We start from the raw sequence: 21,374 nt of genomic DNA on the forward strand, positions 1-21,374 counted from the left end.
ATTGATGATAATGGGCTTGTAGTCTCTGTGCTGACCCCTTCTGAAGTCCACCACCAGCTCCTTGGTCTTGCTGACGTTCAGCTGGAGGTGGTTGTCCTGGCACCACGATGCCAGATTCTTCACTTCATCCATGTAGGCCGTCTCATCGTTGTTGGAGATGGCACCCAACAAACTTCACAATGGTGTTGGAGCCATGGGTGGCCACACAGTCTGAAGTGTAGAGGGAGTAGAGCAGTGGCGAGAGGACACATCCCTGAGGTGCTCCTGTGTTGATGGTGATGCTGTTGGAGAAGCACCTGCCCACCCTCACCACCTGAGTTCTGCTAGTGAGGAAGTCCAACACCCATGCACACAGACGGCTGTTAAGTCCCAGATCCCTCAGCTTTGTGAACAGTCTGCAGGGCACTATTGTGTTATATAACATAACATCAGGTCTGAGGTCTGTACTATTAAGGAAGATTTTTTTCTTATCCAGCTAATTTCAGGGCTGACGATAGGTTTTCGGATATGTCGCCTGGTAACTTATTCTGCAAAGCTCAGGAAATAAAAAAAAGTCCTTTAAACAATAATTTTATGAAATACTCGATTATAATCCATCCTCTGTCTTAATGACAGAGTTGTGATATTGATTCAAGTCTGTTAACTCATACAGTCTGCATTTTACCTGCATTTTGCTGGCTTTCTTTCTTTCTTAGTTTCAAATGTATTAATACATCATCTCTTACTGACGAAAGCCTCTAGAGCATAGGTGACAAACTCTGGCCCGCGGGCCAAATTTGGCCCACAGCCTAATTACATTTGGCCCGCGAAGCCATACCAAATTACTATTAGAGTTGGCCTACTGGTATTATACAGCTAATATATATATTGTTTAGTATTAAGCTTTGCTTGTTCCATATTCAGTTTTCCAGCAAAACTTATTTGAGTCCATAAGAAAAGATTCATTCTTATATCTGGAGGAAGATTTATTTATTTTTTTCAATAAATATTAATGTTAGCCCGCGACTTTGTTCCAGTTTTGAATTTTGGCCCACTGTGTATTTGAGTTTGACACCCCTGCTCTAGAGTGTGTGTTTTTAATACTATATTACTGTACGGTGCTTTTCCTCTGACACACTCACACTGCTGCTTTGCCCTTTGCAGCTGTGTTGCTTTCAGTCTGTATTCTGTGTTTAATGTCTTCATATTTTTCCTATAACATTGTTTCATCTTTCTTTGAAGCTGCTCTGCTGCAAGTACACTTATCAATAATTCTTTCATGTGAACATGCTCATACCAAGATCGGGAATGCTGATTACCAGCTTTATGTGACCAGTTATCCTGATTGCCAAAGTTAGGGTAAGTGAATCTTGATCTGCTAGTAAATAATAGATCAAAATTCCCATTAGCTTGTTCAAATAAGTGTTGCATAATGTTTGTGTGCTTTGCTTGTTGCTAAATAACAGATTTGCGGGGACTTGTGTTAAAGAGCAAAACCTTTTATGGCGGATACATGTACTGCTCTCAACTCACACATATCGTTTCTGCACCACATGAATGCCAACATATAAAATATTCCCATTGCTATGACAGGTTTGCGGGAGGATTTTTGGCACAACAACTGAAAACACACCAACACCACCAGGATTGGCTCCCTACGACTTTGTCCTCTTCTCCCAAATAAAACTCAAGTTGGAAGGTTGACGCTTTGATGAAAGGGAAGGAAATTCAGCAAAATTGCATAAGTGCAGTCAGAAGGAACATAGAACACAGGAAGCAGTTATAAGGAGACAGTGATCAAAATATATTGTGACCACATGAAAGTCACAAATCTGCTCCCTCTCTTGTTTGGATTGTTACTGGCGAATGGGTACAGAATTAAAGCACTTTGAAATCGGAGGATTCTTTTTGATACACCCTTTATTTCATATTGTCAACCAGGCATTTTCACCCCTCCCAGTTTACTTTTTGTTTTGTTTTTGTGACATGGACGTATTAATGCTCATAGCATGTAGTGGTAAAACATATAGGAAGAAAAGGATAAATTATCAATTAAAAAATGAAGTAGTGCAACATGATTATAAGTGCAAAGAACAAAACTGAAGCTGGAAGCACACATTTCTATTGTTTATTTCAATGAAAGTATTTCAAGGGCTAAGAATGAATTCATTTTTTTTAATCTTGCTCTCAAATCTTCCAAATGAAGATAACATCTTCCTGAGAGTGGCAGGTACTGTAGCTTCAGGTGTTTGAATATTTTGTCAGACTACAGTTTCAGCTGTTCCTTCTTTCTCCAGGATTTGTCTCTGAGGATTCATGAGGCAAGTTTGGCAACTCAGACGGAAACAACAGCTGCACATCAGTCTCCATATGCCACCTCTCCCTGCCATTCTTTCGAGCTACTAAATAAAACTGGGAATACGAAATCTGTTTGGATATGCTGATGCTCCAAATAATGGCATGCCTTCACCATCATGTGTGGTACACACGGATCTGTGTGGCTTATTATAAAGAAAGAAATAATAAACCTGTAATAGTTTCTTGCATATATGACATAAAAGTAAAACTAAAATTCAGATCCTGCTTACCTTTTCTGTGAGGACATGAAAAGTGAGTCAGTTTACTGTTTATGTAAGCATAAACAGTAAACTGACTCACTTTTCAAAGTAAATAACACACTTCCTGAATAGTGGTGAAACCAGTGTCACTGCTGGAAGTGAGTAATTTCCGATTGGCAGCAACTTACTGAAGTGGTGTATGTAAAGTTGCAAGGATGGTACAACAAGTCCTTTTGGAACATGTTTATGCTTCTCTCGCAAAGTGGGTAGGTTTTGAAAAGGCCACTGAATTATAGAGCCAGATATTTCCGTAATTTTCTGATCCATCTTTTCAAAAGCATCTTGCATCTCAAGCTATCAGAATATACAAGCCTTAGCTCATCTGTCCCCTCAGTGTTTAAATTTTAGCGGTGAATGTTTAAAAAATATCAAACATCACTATTTCAAGTCTTTTCATCTAAGAGTGGGAGGTAGTTAGACTTACTTAGGCTTACAAATATTACACTTGTTTCTCAACACAATTTTAAATTTATATTAATATTACTTAAACACATTGTTGGGTATTGTTTCTCGGACTTACGCAGCTTTGCACCCAACATGCCTGTCCATTTGTTTGCTATATCGTTAGCTTCATAGCATAAGTGCCTAAGTCATTTTTTGGTCAAATTGCATGTGATATGTAAAAATATGCATGTGATATTTAGAAAATTAGTTTTTTCTTGTTTTCCGAAAACACAAAAAAATGACTTAGGCACTTATGCTATGAAGCTAACGATATGATCAGTGTGACCAAAACTTGGGGCAACAGCAGTTTATGTTACCCCATCATTTGAATCACAACATAGAGTACATATAGAAGTGCCTAAGCCACCGTTTGGACTGATTCAGGAACAGAGGTTTCATCCGCCTGTGCCAATGTTGGAATGTACACTATATAAGCAAAAGTGATAGGCCACACAGTCTCTTAATCTTTGAATTCGGGTGTTTTCGGTCCCATTGCCACAAGTGTCACGCTCCTAGTCATACAGTCTGCCTTTACAAACATTTGTTTGCTGTAAAGAACTCAAAAATCTATTCCCTCAAAGACATTCTACAATGAGCTGTCAGTGGTGATATTGTAAAGTGGAGGCATTTAGGAACCACAGGAAGTGGTTTCATGTGAGATACTTGAAAGTGGCCAATGTTCTGATGACTCAGTAACTGCAAACCTCCTCCAGCATTGCAGCATCAGCACCACATCTGTATGCCAGGAGCTTCATGGCATGGGTATCCCTGGCCAAGCTGCTCCTACAGGTGTAATGAATAATGTAGCCTAGTACTTTGTATATGAAATAATCATTTAAAAGTAAGGTCATGAAATAAGTACAGTAATATCTCTTGTAAAATACTGTAGAAGTATTAGAACATAGAAATACTTGGTAAAGGTACATCAAAACTGTACTTCAGTACAGGATTTCAATTCAATTTCATTTATACAGTGCCAAATCACAACTTAAATCACCTCAAGGTGCTTATATTCTAAGGTAGACCCTACAATAATAAATACAGAGGAAAACCCAACAATTATATAAACCCTTTTGAGCAAGCACTTTGGTGACAGTGGGAAGCAAAAACTCCCTTTTAACAGGAAGAAACCTCTGGCAGAACCAGGCTCGGGGAGGGGCGGCCATCTGCTGTGACCAGTTGGGGTGATAAAGGGAAGACAGGATAAAGACATGCTGTGGAAGAGAGTCAGAGATTAATAACAAGTATGATTCAATGCAGAGAGGTCTATTAACACATAGTGAGTGAGAAAGGTGATGAAAGAAGAATGCATCATGGCAATCCCCCAGCAGCCTATGCCTATTGCAGCATAACTAAGGGAGGATTCAGGGTCACCAGCCCTAACTATATGCTTTAGCAAAAAGGAAAGGTTTAAGCCTAATCTTAAAAGTAGAGATAGTGTCTGTCTCCCGAATCCAAACTGGAAGCTGGTTCCATAGAAGAGGGGCCTGAAAACTGTGTGCAATAACTTCAGTTTTATCTGAATTAAGAAGCAGAAAGTTAGCGGCCATCCAGGTTTATGTCTTTAAGACATTCCTGCAGTTTAACTAATTGGTGTGTGTTATCTGGCTTCATGGATAGATAGAGTTGGGTGTCATCAGCATAGCAGTGAAAATGTATGCTATGCTTTCTGGTGATACTGCCTAAGGGAAGCGTGTATGATGTAAACAGAATTGGTCCTAGCACTGAACCCTGTGGAACACCATAATTAAACTTAGTGTGTGAAGAGTACTCTCCATTTACACAAACAAACTAGAGTCTATTAGATAGATATGATACAAACCACTGCAGTGCAGTACCTGTAACACCTACAGAATGCTCTAATCGCTCTAATTGGATATTATGGTCAACAGTATTGAACGCTGCACTAACCTAAAACTGGTTCGGTTGCAGGATAAGCACAGAGATGAGTCCACTGTCAGAGGCCATAAGAAGATCATTTGTAACCTTCACTAAAGCTGTTTTTGTTCTGTGATGAGCTCTGAAACCTGACTGAAACGCTTCAAATAAGCCATTCCTCTGCAGATGATCTGTTAGCTGTTTTAAAACTACTGCTTCAATAATTTTTGATATGAAAGGAAGGTTGAAGATTGGCCTATAATTAACTAAGAGTGCTGGGTCTAGAGATGGCTTTTTAAGTAAAGGTTTAACTACTGCCGGCTTGAAAGCCTGTTGTGCATAGTCAATTATTAGAGATAGGTTCATCATATTTAAGATTGAAGCACTAATTAATGGTAGGACTTCTTTGAGCAGTCTTGTAGGAACTGAGTCCAAAAGACACGTTGATGATTTGGAGGAAGCAATTACTGAAGTTATCGCAGAAAGATCGGTTGGAGAAAAAGACTCTAAATGAATATCAATGGTACTGAAAGTAGCTCTAGATAATGTTACATCTGTGAGATGATTATGAGTATTGAAGTTGTCTCCCGTCTTAAGCCTTCTATGTGTCATCTTGACATTATCGCTTCTCATCTTTTTAAAGAAGTCTTTGAGACTGTCACGGTCTGCAGAGGCAGGTCGTGCGGTGGTGTGTAATGGACCCAGGAGCGTACACAAGTGAGTAGACGGGAGTGAGTTTAACAGAAAGCGAGCCTTTAATATGACTGAAGACCAGGAATACAAACACAGCAGGGATAGCGTGGCTAAACTATAACTAAACTGGGAAAACTAATACTGTGACAAACTAAGAGAACTCTGAGACGAAGATGATCACAAAAGACTGATCGTGAAAACATGGGGGTGAGAACACAGACGACGCGACACAGACTACATGAAACACAGAGACTAAATACACAAGAGGGATGATCAGGGGAAGTGGCCACACATGGGAACACAGCTGACACAGATAAACATAACAAGACATAGCAGGAGTAAACAACACTGACGGGAGACTGTCAAAGTAAAACAGGAAGTACACAGGTGCAAACAGGAGGAGAGAGAGAGCGCGGACATAGTGGGCTGGGGAAACATGGAATGAAACAAGGAGGGGAGATGAGGGCTCACAGATACATAGAGGGGCACACAGGGGATAAAAGTCACAAGGGGAAGTCAAATAAGGAACAACACAACAGGACAACTTAGGAAACATGGCCTAAATAAGGAATGAAATACAAAAATACAAGAAACTAAGAATACTGGGCCCACATGGCCCAGGACCATGACAGAGACCATTGGCCCTTATGTTTTAACTATCAATAAGACCTCCTTCTTAGCTGGAAGTGTTCCACTTGATGTTAAACATGCTATTGTCCATCCACTTTTCAAAAAAAGTAACCTTGACGAACTGGTTCTTTCAAATTTTAGACCATTCCCACATAGCAAGCAGGTCTGGCCCAGATCTGGTATCAAACCTGCACTGCTGGTTGACTTCTGGCATGATAAGACTTATGTCATCCAGATAGGGGCCAGGTCTGGCAATGATGCCACTGTTCATGCGATGGCATGCCATATCTGGCTCGATTGTGGTTTGGGTTATGTGGCCCAGGCCCATAGAAAAAAAGTTCTGGCCCAGATCTGGCATCAAGCTGGCACTTCGGACTGACTGGTGTCATGGCAGAGTGTATGTCAACCAGATGTGCGCCAGGTCTGGCAATGACACCACTGTTTATGTCATGGCATGCCATATCTGGCCCGATTGTGGTTTGGTGTATGTGGCCCAGGCCCATAGAAAACAGGTCTTCCCTGGCTCCGGTATAAAGCTGGCATTTCTGACTGATCGGAGTCATGGCAGGGTGTTTGTCAACCAGATGTGTACCAGGTCTGGCAATGATAGCACTATTTATCTTCCTATTTTCCTATTTTACTTAGAAGACCCAAATGCCATGTTGCAATACTATACTGCTATGGTAGCCAACGTTTCAAATGCAGGTTTGACAGGTTTGTGAGTGTACACTTTATCCAAAACCTATTGACGGTTTACTCATCTTTGCCAGTCGGTGGCTGTAGCTCAGGCAGTAGAGCAGGTCACCTACTGATCGGAAGGTTAGTAGTTCGATTCCTGGCTCCTCCAGTCTGAAAGTTTGTGTATGAATGTAGTTAGGAAGCACTCGGTATAGAGAAAGTGTGTGATTAGGTGAATGGTGGCCCAGATCAGGTTTGCCAGAGGTAATTCACACATGGGCCAGCAGAGGACCACCAGTGTGTCTGCAACTGGCCTTGTGCTGGCCCATGTGTGGGACACCACTGGCAAACCAGATCTGGGCCACCAAAGGGCCGTCATTCTTTGCGGTATGTGGGCCATGTGTAAGCACATTTTGTGGGCCTGATCGGGGCCACACCAATTTTGCTATGTGGGTTATTAATTAATTAGTTATTGTAAATTTAAATGTTATTAGGAAATGATCAGGCAAGAGAGGACTTTCAGGAAACATTGTTAGATGTTCAGTTTCTATTCCATATGTTGAAGATCAAGATCTAGAGTGTGATTAAAGTGGTGGGTTCTTTCACATTTTGAGAGAAGCCAGTTGACTCTAATAACAGATTAAATGCCATGTTGAGGCTGACATTTTTAGCATCTACATGGATGTTAAAATCACCCACAATAATTATTTTATCTGAGCTGAACTCCTGGTCTGATTGGGGAGGGGACCGAAGAAAACTACATATAAAACGACACTGCTTTGGCAAAGTTGCACGCCGATTCAATATTTATTTTAGTGACCTCTGATTGAAGTAGTTGGGTGTCATTACTGCCGACATGAATTATAATTTTACTCAGTTTACGTTTACCCTTAGCCAGCAGTTTTAAATTTCCCTCAGTGTCACCTGCTCTGGTCCCTGGAAGACAATTGATGGTTGCTGGTGTCTCTAGCTTCACGTCTCAGAACAGAATCACCAATTCCCAGGGTGTGATCCCCAGCAGGTGTGTCGCTGAGTGGGGAAAAGTGGTTAGACACATGAACAGGTTGGTGTGTACCAGGGGCTTCTGTTTAGGACTATGCTTCCTCCTCACGGTCACCCAGCCATCCTGTTTCCCCGGCTTCTCAAGACAGTCTAGTGCAGCGGTCTCCAACCTTTTTTGCGCCACGGACCGGTTTATGCCCGACAATATTTTCACGGACCGGCCTTTAATGTGTCACGGATAAATACAACAAAATAAAACTAGTACCGGTACCGAAAAAAAGAACATTTATTCATAACGCACGTGAAAAGACCCAGGAAAACCGAGTAAACGATCAAAACGATAACAAAATAACGCTGAAAACCGATAAAAACCCTGAAAACCATACATTTCACACCTGAGCCTCAACTCTCGCGGCCCGGTACCAAACAACTCACGGACCGGTACCGGTCCGAGGCCTGGGGGTTGGGGACCGCTGGTCTAGTGTACCACTACACTGCCTTCGGCTGCACCGGCAACAGGGGCCTGGCTAGCTAAGGGTTTTTCAAGGGTGCAAAGCTGAGTGTCCAATTCAGAAGTCAAATTAATTAAATACTGAAAAGTCCCAGATCAAGACCTCAAGTGGTAGAGTGTATTGTCCACTAATCAGAGGGTAGTTCAATCACCCTACGCCTCCTGTCAACACTGAAGTGCTCTTGGACAAGATGCTGAACTGCAAATTGCTCCTGATAGAAGACAAGCACCTCACATGTCCTTGAATGCGGTCCATTAACCATTTACCTCTAGAAATAAATATGCTGTCTTTGTGAAATACAGAAGGAGTGAACACATATTTTCACCTTGGAAGTATGTAAATATTTGTATTTGGTCCTGACACATCTGCTCTGATTTTGTCTTTCCAACCCTGTGGTCAATGACTGTGCTAAATAACAATAACAGGACTTTAGCGTAATTCACCACTGGCGATTAACCTGTTGTAGAAGGCTCATCTGATAAGAAGGCACTGATTTGAGTTATTACAACAGGCCTGGCTTGTAGGTTAAACTCATTTCCTGCAAGTTAACTTGGAAAAAAATAATTTCAGTTTAGCCACTAAAAAAAAATGGCCTCAATTTAGATAGCAATCATTTCATTTCATTTGAATTAATTTGGCTCAGCTGGAAGTAAAATTAACCTGTCTATACCACCCAAAGAAATGTGTACACATTCTTTATCAAGGACTTAGCCTCAGTTAATTGATTTGAGCACCCGGCCAAACAATCACATCCTAAACTGTTGCTATTAATTAAAAGAGACCGAGCAAGTTTTGTGATGAAAGAAGGATGCCCTTGTTGTCCAACATTCTTAATACTGACTCTTATGTCTGTGAGTGCATGGAATGACTTGTTTTATAATGAAAGCAAAGACAATTTGTATGTCTTTTACACACATTCGAAGGCAATTATGCAAACTCATGAAACAGAGACAGTTTTGGGAAGGCTGTTTATTTAGTAAAGCATCATCCAGTTACGTATAATTTACAAGCAATCACAACCCATGTAGAATTCTCCAATAATCCAACTGCATTGCCTCGTTTAATACTGCAATGCTAAACTCGCTTCTCTGACTCAGAAAAAATGCTTCATGCACTGATTGATGTGTAAAATTAGAGAGGAAGGAAGCAGACCCAACATGTCTGCTGAACTAACCACAGTATATATGTATATATTTACGTGTGTGTGTGTGTGTGTGCGACAGTTGTCTATTCACTATTAGGGCAAAGCTGAGGTACATATCAATCATAGAAAGGAAGCATATTGATTGAGTGTTGGTGTCACTCAGGTAATGATGAGTGAAAGGACTGAGTGAGCTGAAAGATATGTATATATCTGGATTTATTTTCTTTAAAAAAGCATGTGTGTTAACAGAACCAGTGTAGAAATAAGCAATATTGTTAGATTTTCTTGTACAGTTGCATTCAATACATACAGAATGGAGTTAATAGCTACCTATTGTCCAGCCACAGTGGAGCAGTTAAATAAGAGATGCTTTTTTCTGAAGCAAAATTATAGAAGAATAAAAATAATAATAATAATGACGCTAGCCTTTTTTCTAAATTTGCTGTGGTTATGCTGCAGGTAAACAGTATGTACCGATGTGCACACAGTCACTACGAGAAAGTCAAATCTGTGTTTGGACACCTGGAGGTCAGAAGATTTAAACGGTATATTATGTTGATATAGTTGTTGCTTCTGAGTAGTGCGTAGACCAAATACACAGCTCCCTTCCAGAATACCAAAATCTCAGCCTATGAATAACAACGCAGCACCCAGCCTCCCTCCCTCTCAGTCACTAGTGTGTAGAAAACAAACTGAAGTCTTTGGCTTTGACGCTTCAATTCTCTGACTCTGACTGCCAGTTGTGGAATATCTGAAAAGCACAGTTTGAATTTAACTGCTTATTGCCTACCTTATGCTGTAACAGCATGTGATTGGTGATATGGATAATGTTATTGTTCACCACGGCTTCTGAATTTTGTTGCAAAGGCCTCGATAGGCCAGCTGTGTCGTCTGCTATTTAGACGGCAGGACATCAGTGCTATTTTTTTTTTTTCAAACATTTTGCATCAGCTGAAACCTCGTTGTGCTTTGATGTGCTTTTATGCTAATGTTTCTGTTTTGCTGGTCATTAACTGAATTCTGTTGGTGCCATTCACACAAATATGTTTAAAAGTAAGACAAAAACTTTTGATTTTGACATTGTTCACTGACTGCAAAGCAAATTCTTCATTAAGAAAGACTGTCTTTGATTCCCTTTGGCAACACACATAAATGGCTAACAGCTCATTTTGGCTTTCTCGGTGTACTCAGATGGATTGCCTTCAGTGATTCCTAGTTAAATACAGCAAATCTGATTAACGTAATACATAATCTGACATAAGTATCATCTGTGGCTGACAAGAGACCTACATAATTCACTTTGTAATTCCCATCCACAAATGCCACTCTCAGACCATCTTATTTACAAAAATCCACACATTAGACAGTAAGCTGTCTACTGAATGCCAATAATCATAGCTGGCAAACATTTTTTGAAAGGGAGTTCATGACTTTGTAGTTTCAACGGCGTCCTGGAAGGTTGGACATTTGGATGGTGTCCCCTTGTACTCCTGGGTTGTAGTAGGCACCAAACTTCAAGTCCATAGGCTCACTGCTGTCTAATCTGAGAACTGGAAAGTAGACAATATTAAATATTTATAGCATACACCTTGTCTTTTGCAAAAAGAAAAGTACTCTAATTAACTTGTTGAGGTGGAAGATTAAAGAGTAGACCGCTGTCAGTGGTCCAATCCTATGTCTTTGACTCCTAGGTTTTCTGTTGTAATGCTTTTATTTCCAGCATAAGGTAACCAAGTACACAAAAAGGAGCAGTCTACTGATTTATTAACACACTACCATTACACAGTGGCTTTGACAGCAAAAACATACCCTAAAAGCAAAGAGCAAGAGCTCTCTTCTTGAGGCTCCATTTTGAAATAACCTTAACAAAAATCAATAACACAAAGCTCTTTTCCTGAATGTGCTGCTATTGTCCCTGCTGAATAATTGTTTTCCTCTGCACCTACAAGTACCATGGAGCATTATATAGGAAATCACTACACCTAACTCCGATTAATAAATAAGATAGATCGAAGGTAAGTGGACACACCTAAGACATAAATTACACTTAACCTGAAAATAACTGCATCACAGAGATAATGTCGCAAGCCCTTAAGGATCTGCTGTGAAAATATACTCAGTGTAGCAAGAAGGACAGGTAATAAATCCTAAACAATCTTATGTTGGGTTTATATTACTTGTGTTGTTTTCTGGAGTTGCTTTGCTTGTGCAAACGAAGAGTCTAAGAAGAGAAGGAGCGATTGTAAAGGCCAGGGCTAAAGTGACACTTGGGGCTATACCGCTTACTCAACTTGTGTTGTGTAAGCGATTCTAAAAGTCACCAGTTCCATTTTTTTTTAATCTCATGTACCCCCACAGACCTGTCAGACTGACTTGAAAACCCTTTCATCAATAACACATATAATGGTCAACTTTTGTTTTTTGGTGGACGGGTTGTTGCAATTTTGCTTTTGCTGGGGATTAAATGGTCTGACCTTGAGATGAGTTTGCTGGTCTGTCCACTCCTGGGTAGATTGTGGCAATGTGTTAACACATAAATTATCCACGTTTTTGTAGGTAAGACTACTTCGGTATTAAAAATGTCCCCTAGCTTTTGTTCAGTTATAGTTAGCTCTTTTAACCATTAGCTTGCTATTTTAAATCTGCTGTGTCATAAAACAGACGCTTGTTGTTATTAAAAACATTCCGATATTTGATACCTGTATGAGGCAATGTCACTGACATCACTGACAACACTGAGATCAGTTGAGCACTTGATGTTTCTATCACTGAAATAAATCCCGGGGAAGAAAAACACTGTGTTTGCAAGGTCAAAAACGCTTCTTCAGCCTGAGACTCTCTGGCTCACATGTACAATTGATGACAGTTTACCACACACAGATACAGACACTACATGCAGAAAACAACTCTTGCCCCTCGCTTCAAGCGAGGGGTAGCAGTACTAGCAAGGTTATTGGATGATAACAGCCATAGAGGAACAACCACACAGACCCACAGTGTCTGGCTACCTCTTGCCTCTCGCGAGCTCTTTTAATCATTCATTTCTGCACATGAAGCTTGTGGGCTTGTTTGCATTAAGCGCATAATTTACATACATGGGCTGCAAGTAGGCAGTCATATCACGTCACTTTACTGGTGAACTGCCAAGCAGTTTATCAAGTGCTCTACACTCTTCGAGTTATACTGCGCAATACTGAGCGACTGCATTACCAAAGAGGTTTTCTTCCTTTCCATTTTGTAACTCTGCCTTTGTTACCAGAGGAGTTTCTTTTAACAATGTTGGGTGTTGTCAAGAGTATATGTTTTTCAGTTGCCACCCTGTTTCTCTTACATTGTCGTGGGTGTATGGCTTAAGATGGAATGTGACTCATCTGGAAAGTGCAGGTACATTTTCAAGCCGGCCTTCACTAGATGCACTTTGCCAGCTAATCGCCCGTGCAGTCACGAGTCCCACGTGCATATCTGTGTGCACTTTAATGAATTTAACTGGAAATGAAGGAAGGTTATGTACGAGGGCGTGTAGGGGAACTGTGACAACAAAGTGCTGTTTCCCTCTAAGTTCATGGCAGGAAAGCAACAGATTAGAAACTATCATAGTACATGATCCTATTTTGCATGGTGAGGTTACCTTATTATGGGAGGGTTGCCTTATTAAAACAGGATTAGTTATGCACTTGTGTGTGTGTGTGTGTGTGTGTGTGTGTATGTGAAAGGGAGAGAGAGTAAGAGAGAGCAGCACCTCTCTCTTTTGTCACTATGTTAAACAGCCAACTTTTTTTTCTTTTTGTAAAGGGGACTGCGGCACTATCCAGCAGCCAGTTACCTTAAATACGAGGGGATAAGTGAGTTATAGTGGCTCATTATGAAGCACTGACAAAAGCATATTTAGCACAGTTTTATCTCAGCACTACATTTCTCGGCATAATTTAATAGTCTGCTGCCAGACGTTTTATTAAATATGAAAGTCTTTCGATAGCTATCAAGTCGGCAACCCTGATTAAAGCGAACGATCTGTTACTTTATAGCGCGAAGGAACACACATACCTGGCTCGGAAGGATACTCCTCAACCAGCTTCCTGTGAGAGAAGGCCTTCTGTTGTTTCTTCTTCAGGATTACGAAGGCCACCAGTCCCACAAATGTCACAGCCACGGCTGTTCCCAGCACTGCTCCCCAGGCGTTGTGTCGTTTACTGATCTGGGGATCTGTTGCGAAACCTTCGTCTGAGGAGTGAAGGGTTGTGGGGGTGGGAGAGAGTCACAGATAATTTGTCAACAAGAAATTATTTACATCGTTTGGCATCTTTGAGGGATAATTGTTGACTAATTATGGCTAAAATGTGTTTTTCAAATTGCGTTCAGAGCCGTAACGCATTGCATGGTGATACATCACAATTATTCAGAATTGTATAATTTACGCTGTGATAATTAATGCAATTAACATGCCAAATTCATGATAATTTCTGGAATACATTTGAATATTTTAAGGCAGCAGGTTGTGATCGTAATCTAAATGTGGTGAAATTTGGCTGAATACTTCATGAATAGCATTCAAGTTGTCATTAAATTATATATAACAACTGTTTAAATGGAAACTGTGAAACAATAACTAGCCTATTGACTTTTTGTTGTTGTTGTTTTTTCAAAAAAAAAAGGGTTTTATTTGTATATGACATAAATGTTTGCTGCTCTTCTATTTTAATGTATGTGTCCAAGGCAACAGCAGTGGAAAATAATTGTTTTTGAAAGTGATAGAGTCGTCTTCAACATCCTTTGACAGAGAAATACTCGAGTGGTATTTTGTCAGGGCTCACACATAAATAATTCAGTGACTTTGTTCATCTAGAAACGGCTCAATTGACAGACTTGCTAGGATCAATTTACCCGTAATCCAAGGCAGGCTGAACCACAAGACTTGTTTCATTAAGTGTTTTTCTATTCTTGTCATCTTTAGCAGCAAGTTTTTTGTTGTTTTTTTACTTTAAAGTAAACATAATGAAACGTAGGTGGAAATAAAGATTTTAGCAATTGTTGCTCCTGCTGGGAAATTATTTTTAAGTTAGCTCGCAACCTTTTAAGGTTGGCAAACAAATTGAACTGCAAGTTATCAGTTTTTTCTTAAATTTTCATCTCATGATGACAAAAATGTACAAACACAGGCAAATAAAGTTAGTCTAAAATTGTGTAGAGAGTTGTTCACAGTTTTACTGAATGGACGGTATCGTAGATCAACGACTACGAACTGGACTGCTCTGAAATTTGGCACAGATACACGTCGTGTTCTCTTTAGGATGAATCTGGAAACCTTGAAAAAGCTCAGTGTTTTTCTAGGATATCCTTAAAAGCTACCCATGTCATCCACACCATTATTAGGTAATTCCCACAGGCATTTCCCACACAGAGTCACTAACAGGTCCGTATGGATTGTAGCTGAGTAAGTGAGGTGATTAGCTAATTGTCAGTTAGTGTCAGAGAAAGCTAAGGTGCCTTGTGGGATCTTACATATAGACTGTTTATCTGTACTCTGTGCTTTTCTACAGTTTCTGTGCACATGCTGTTCCTGTCATGATAACTATGGAGCTTTTTTTTATCATTTTGTGCTGCCCACAATTTCACATCTGTTTTCCTGCTGCCTATTGCCATCATCTGTTAGTGTTATGTCCTACTGTCCCATCTGTCCACGAGCTGTGTCATTTTAATCCCCACTGCACCAGCTCTGCAAAGGTTTTGTTTTTTGTACTGTGGTCTTCTATTAGCTTACGCACTGATTAAGAAATGTAAATTTCCTTTCCAGTCTTATCTTCCTGATCTGGTGGTCAACACCAAAGTCTAGTCTCACGCCCTTGCACCGACACAGCACAAGTATCTCTGACCTCAGTCCCTCGCTTTCTCTTTCAAGTTTTTCCCCCCCTAAAACAGAGTTTCATTGTTTGGCTGAGAAGGTGTTTGTAATAGACTCCTTTGCTCATAGCAGCCACCTCGATAGGACTTGAAACCCAATCCAACCTTTGCTTTTTAAAAAAAGGGGTATTTGTCCTCTTCCAGTGGGAAAATAGATGCTGGCAAATATGGCCCAGGAAAGGGATGTAAAAACGCAATTTGTTAAACATATGACATGATAATATTTTCCTCATGAGCACCGAGCATAGAGGTCATCGCTAAGTAGGTTTAAATCCTCCTTTGCCGCCTCATGGATCTTATTCTGATGCCTCAACCCGCATTAATTAAGTCAAGTCAAAATCTTCTAAAACTTTCACACAGACAGCATATTCTCCGACTGTCCATCTGCCTTTTGCCTTCAGGATCAGACACACAAATGTGGACCAGATTCTGTTACGCAGACTGTACCAGTACCTGTATCGGAGCTGCCCGCTAAGCCCGCGCTTTTGTCAGTCTTGTTGACCTTCTCAGGCGTGTTTGGAGCAGCAGCAGTTGTAGTCTCCGGGACGTCGGGAAGAAACACCGTTGTAGGTGAAGATGTGGTGGTTGTCGCGTTCATCCCTGGCACCACTTTTGTGGTCAGAGTTGTTGTGCTGGTTGTTGTGTGCTCTTCTGTAGTGTTGGTCTCTGGAACTGAGGTTTGTGACTCTAAATCAGTGCGATTAGAGTAATCTGGGAAGCTGGTGGAGTTTCGCGGGGTCAGCGTTTTATTAAACTCCCCTTCAGTTTCCATCATGTTGATCTGGCTTGTGTTTGTGGGATCTGTGGTTGTGGTCGGCGGCAGCTCGGTTAGCTCGATCGTACCGTTTTGAACTTCAGGACTCAGGGTCGTGGTGGTAACATTCTGCTCCTCCCATTTCTCATTTCCACTGTTTTCCTCTTCTCCTGAATATGGTACCATTGAGCCAGATGCTGTCCCACTGTAGTCATTATTTGACTCTGTAACATCAGCTCCCTCATCGTTTCCTTTAGTAACCGTAGCATTCTCACTTCCTTGTGGAATTTTGCCTCGTGCACGCAACCAACTCTTATCAATCGTTCTCCCTGGAGAGTCTGTTGTATATTGGAGTGATGCCAGGTGGAATGCTTGGACAAGCAGGAGAAGGAGCAGAAGTCTCATTTTCCCTTTTGTTGTTACTCTGAAACACATGAAAAAACATACACATTATTTGACTTCTTTAAATACAAATTGTTAATTTAAAAACATAAATGATACAATAATAATAATAATCGTCTGTAACGATCGTAGCATATGTATGTATATATGTCTGTACAAGAAAGCTAATCAGAGATTATTCTTAACAGGATGTTAAGGGCCTTTGGAGTTAGCCACAACTAACTATGTCAGCTTAATTGAAAGTATCTTTAGTAACTACTCAGTAACTCAAATACCATATGATATGACAACCTGCCCGTGGCAATAAGGAGGAGGCTGAACAGAATTTGTTAGTGTCTGGAAAAAGTATTAGTCAGTAAGAAATGTCATTGGATGAGCTGTATCGACAGGCTGTCTTAAGGAAAGCCCAGTCTGCTGTTGTTGTCCAAAAACAATGAAGACAACTTCAATATTTCTACATTTGGTTGAGAGTATACCTTAATACTGACACTAACTTCAGCTCACTCCATCATGTGATGTCACTGCCAAGCTCAGTCGTTTGTTTGTTTGTTTGTTTGTTTGTTTGTTTGTTTGTTTGTTTGTTTGTTTGTTTGTTTGTTTGTTTGTTTGTTTGTTTGTTTTTTGAGGGCTGCATAACTTCTTTTAGAAGACTCATTTTGTTCATCTATTTTTTGAATTTTTATTTTCATTTTGTCGCAGATTTATTCATCGAGGTCACCTTCGTGCGAGTTGCTTCTTTAAGGTCATCTTCCTCACTTCTTTGAAAGCTGCTGATTGCACCACGTGCCCGTGACCACCTCCAGCAGATAAATATCCATCGTCAAGAAACATTGAAACCCGACTTTTAAAGTTAAAGTTACTTTGCAATCTGCTTTTTACACGATCAAAACTCAGCTGCAACATTTATCCATTTTGCATTGTAAAATTTCCCAAAAGGGCATCAAAGCTAACGATAGCCGAGCAAACCTGCCCCTCTAAAAATAGCCCATGGTATATTAATGATAATATCACATCCACACTCGGATGTGATATTATCATTAATATACCATGGGCTATTTTTATAATTAGAAAAAGATGCATGACATTTACATTGCATTGTTCCTGACCTAACCAGTGATAATTTTAATTAATATTGTGGATTATAACAATTACAAGTCCTCGTTTTCCCAGTTCTACACTTGTACTTTACCAGAGTTTTGTTAAATTGCACATTGACAGACATGTTCCCGACGGGCTGTTTATTTTTGTTGCTTTAATGTGTTTTGTTTTTTTTTCTTCAAAACATAGGGAGATTGGAGGTTGGGCACAAAATGAATTTTTGATTCAAATAAAAGCTAAAGGATGAAAAACAGCTTTTCTGTTATTTCCTTCCCCCCCTGTTTTCTTTGAGCGTCTGAAAAGTCTGTTTACCACCTGCTGAGTATAAGCACCATCAGGAAGGACCCACAGGTGCTAAATGTGTGTTCATCACAGCCTTCAAAGTCCGCCTGGCCACACTGGAAGACTCAAAAACAACAAAACATCTCCAGCCTGATGTTTTTCTTCCCCGCATTTACCAAAATGCAACCAAAACACCTGCTTGAGGGGTGAAGGTCAGCTTCAGTGACATGAGTCATAATAAAAATCCTTGAATTCCACGCCACCACCTGACTTTCAGTGAGCTGCTCAACGGACGGCTGACAGCATTGTGAACGCGGCACATTCGGGAGCTTGTTGGCAAATTTCTCCACAGTCATCCCCTACGATGTCTGCATAGCCCCGACACCATCTCTGGTGAGATCTGTGGCTTTTTGACAGTGTGAATTGTGCGAGTGCCCTGTGAGCTATGTGTTCTCCCCTCGGCTTCACTCCAGTACACAAATGACTGCAAATCCCTACAGGGCACTCTTGCTGTGAGTCACTTTGTTGATCAGTTGCTTTGTTCTAAATTCATGCTTGTTATAATCAGCATGAGAGGCTCAGTGTACAGTGTGTAACATTGGCGCCTGGAGCAACAGAGGCTTCACTTGCAAATCTGGGAATTTCACATTTCCGGTTTTACCTGTTTTGACATGTTCAACAAAGGTGCTAAAAACATCAAGGAAGTACTTTGTTTTTAGCTCATCGGGATTGATAATCTGGCAAAAAGGAAAACCCAAGCGTGTATATTCGTTATATTTTGAATACAGTTTGTATTTCCTTGAAACTGCTGATGTTAGCTTTAAAATAGCACTGCTCAGTTGTTTTGACTGACAACTCACAATCAGCCAGGGATTGTTCAATCGCTGGTTAGCTTTTCAACAAGCTTGTTATCATCCGACGACTTTGTTTTCGTGCTGGTCTTTTTTGTTTTCTGAGAAACAAATGGGGGGGGGGACGTGTGTGTTTTGCTTTTTCAGCCTGCCGCAGGATCAATCGGGCTTGTTCGTGTTCGCCGATCGTGCAACACACACAAAAAAATGTTTCAGTCCAGCAGCAGAATGGCGGGAACAAGTTAGAGCTCATAACACTGCAGCGGTGGAAAATAACAAAGTGGCGCTTTTAAGTGACACACTAATGCACCTCCTGCCTCTCCCGTCGCTTGATGGATTTTGGAATACTGTGTGAACTTTTCATCCTTCCTCTTTCTCCCCACATTTCCCGTCTCGCGTCTTCACAGTACACCATCAATTTTAAGACAACAGCTCTCAACTGAGCACTCTGTGGAGGATAAAAGTCTAATTACGCTGCAGGCATCTTGAGAAGCTCGTGTAAAGGAAACCAGTTAATGTGGAACCAGTTTTACAAGCAGCTCAGCAGCGTCACTGTTGTGTTTTGTTGTTTGATTGTTCAATGTTCAAATGAGCACACAATCAGCATGGAAGTAGTTTCTCTATAATGCGAAGACCAGAGTATTATTGGTGATTGTCAACTCGCTTTAAAAACACATAGAAAAACATTGTGCAGCTGACCTGTTCAGACACAGACTCTACCACCATCTTTGGATGGCACATGTGGGCCGTGCAATTTCAAACCAGCTATGCCCACTTTGATCCTGTGACACAGCGCATAGCTATGAACAACAACTACTCTGAACCATTAAAAAAAAAGAAATTACAGCAGCGAGCTGCGCCCAGAGAATATTTTGACCCGCCAACTAGTCTTCGCGCAGCAGCAAGTTCACGGCAACGGGGAGAGAATTTTGCTTCTGACCCTTCGCACTCAGAGAAGCCATCTGTTGAAAAGAGCTCCCACTATGCCAGTCTGTCAGAGCGCAAGCTATCATCTCAACAGCTCAGTCAGCCGTGCCTTCATCAACATCACACAGACACACTCACGCAGGCTGAAAGGGACACTAATGTGATTCCTGTAAACACCTGGCGACAGCGTATCCTTCTTAATTATCTGACATTTTAGCTGTCTGAAGTTATTATCACCCCTCAATATACTGTAATTTATTTTACATTCATGTGGAACGCAACCTCTGCGTACAGCAGAAGTTTCAAGCTGCGTTTCTACTCCTGGTTAAGAGCAGTTGAACTCTTAACCAACTCTCAGCCCTACCCAACAGTGTATGAAGAAAAGAAAATTCTCTTTGTTGACTCTGCTTATCAATGCATTTGTGTGGTTAGGCCATATTTTGATGGATTTTTTTTATCTTAAAGTGTGCGTACTCTGGATTAAAAGATCTCAATAGTTCATCCATCCCAGTTTTTAAATGTACAAAACATCGCTCTAAGGCTCTTAACTGTAAAAACTGGCAACCACTTATTCCCCTGCCTAGGTTATATAAAGTCTTAAAGTATGTATGTCACTCGTTGTGACGTTGTGGCACCTAGCAACCAACTTGTTTTCTTACTTTCATGTTGAAAACAAAAGCTCTTCAGTTTTTGAATCTTCTATTTTTACACTTTCAAAATAAGAAGCAGTGACAAAACCTGCGGGGTACGGCCAATTGTTAAGTGTAACTGTAAATGTTACAGCTACCAAATCAAATATCATCAAACACAATGCCGCTGTGAAAACAAAAAGTGGAATGAAGATAGGGGGTTTGTGAATATTCATAAAAAAATAACAGTAAATATGGTCCTGAAAAGCATATTCCCGACAGCTTTTAGCCTCACATGTTTGCTGTGAATTGGAAAGACAAAAATATTAATAAATAAATAAATAAAACCCTCCCTCAGTAAATCCTTACCTTATTCTTAGGCTATATCAGATGAGAACAGGTGCACAGGCAACAAAATCTCTTCACTCAGCTGCCAACATGTGAGAGTGAATCAGCAGTCGGCTTGGAGAGAGAAGGAAGAGAAGGAGGGAGGGAGGAGGGCCCGACAGAGTGGCATTCAGGGAAGAACCTGTTCAACCTGCTTCTTCACCTGCCAGCAGCAGAAACACGCCCTGAACCGCATCCAGTTGCATGCCGTGAAAAGGCCACGAAGGACGGGGATGAAAATGAATTGGTGTACGAGTAAAGAGGGTTGGGGGAATGTCAATTTGCTACCACCTCATTATTTCATGTTGCCATCTAAATAAGTTGATTATATTAATTTTTGGTTGCCAGGTTTCCAGGTTGCCAGGTTAGATCTGTGAATTCCCCCCCAGTGGGCGGAGCATTTTGCCAAAGGTCCTCGGAGCCTTTTTTTTTCCTCCTGCTGCGGTCGTCATGGTAACAGAAAAGAGGCTGGTAAGCTCGGGTTTCATCCATGCTTTTGTCTCTGGTCTATATCAGGCTACCAGGTGACGTGTGACTTTGTGAACTCGCAGGTACCGTGCGTCAAATG

General features: G+C 40.8%; 1 protein-coding gene across 1 annotated transcript; it reads right to left on the reverse strand.

The window, feature by feature from the left end:
- Nucleotides 1–9,385: 9,385 nt before the first annotated feature.
- On the reverse strand, nt 9,386–20,849 carry LOC102199157 (cell wall protein DAN4). Its single transcript, XM_005752385.1, has 4 exons — nt 20,789–20,849; nt 15,930–16,654; nt 13,623–13,799; nt 9,386–11,128 (listed from the first exon to the last, which is right to left on the reverse strand). Exons 2-4 carry the CDS (start codon nt 16,633–16,635, stop codon nt 11,019–11,021), a joined length of 993 nt encoding a protein of 330 aa, XP_005752442.1. The 5' UTR covers nt 16,636–16,654; nt 20,789–20,849; the 3' UTR covers nt 9,386–11,018.
- Nucleotides 20,850–21,374: the final 525 nt, after the last annotated feature.

Source organism: Pundamilia nyererei, unplaced genomic scaffold, assembly GCF_000239375.1.
Source record: "Pundamilia nyererei isolate P.nyererei 1_Seehausen unplaced genomic scaffold, PunNye1.0 scaffold00356, whole genome shotgun sequence".
NCBI lineage: Eukaryota > Metazoa > Chordata > Actinopteri > Cichliformes > Cichlidae > Pundamilia > Pundamilia nyererei.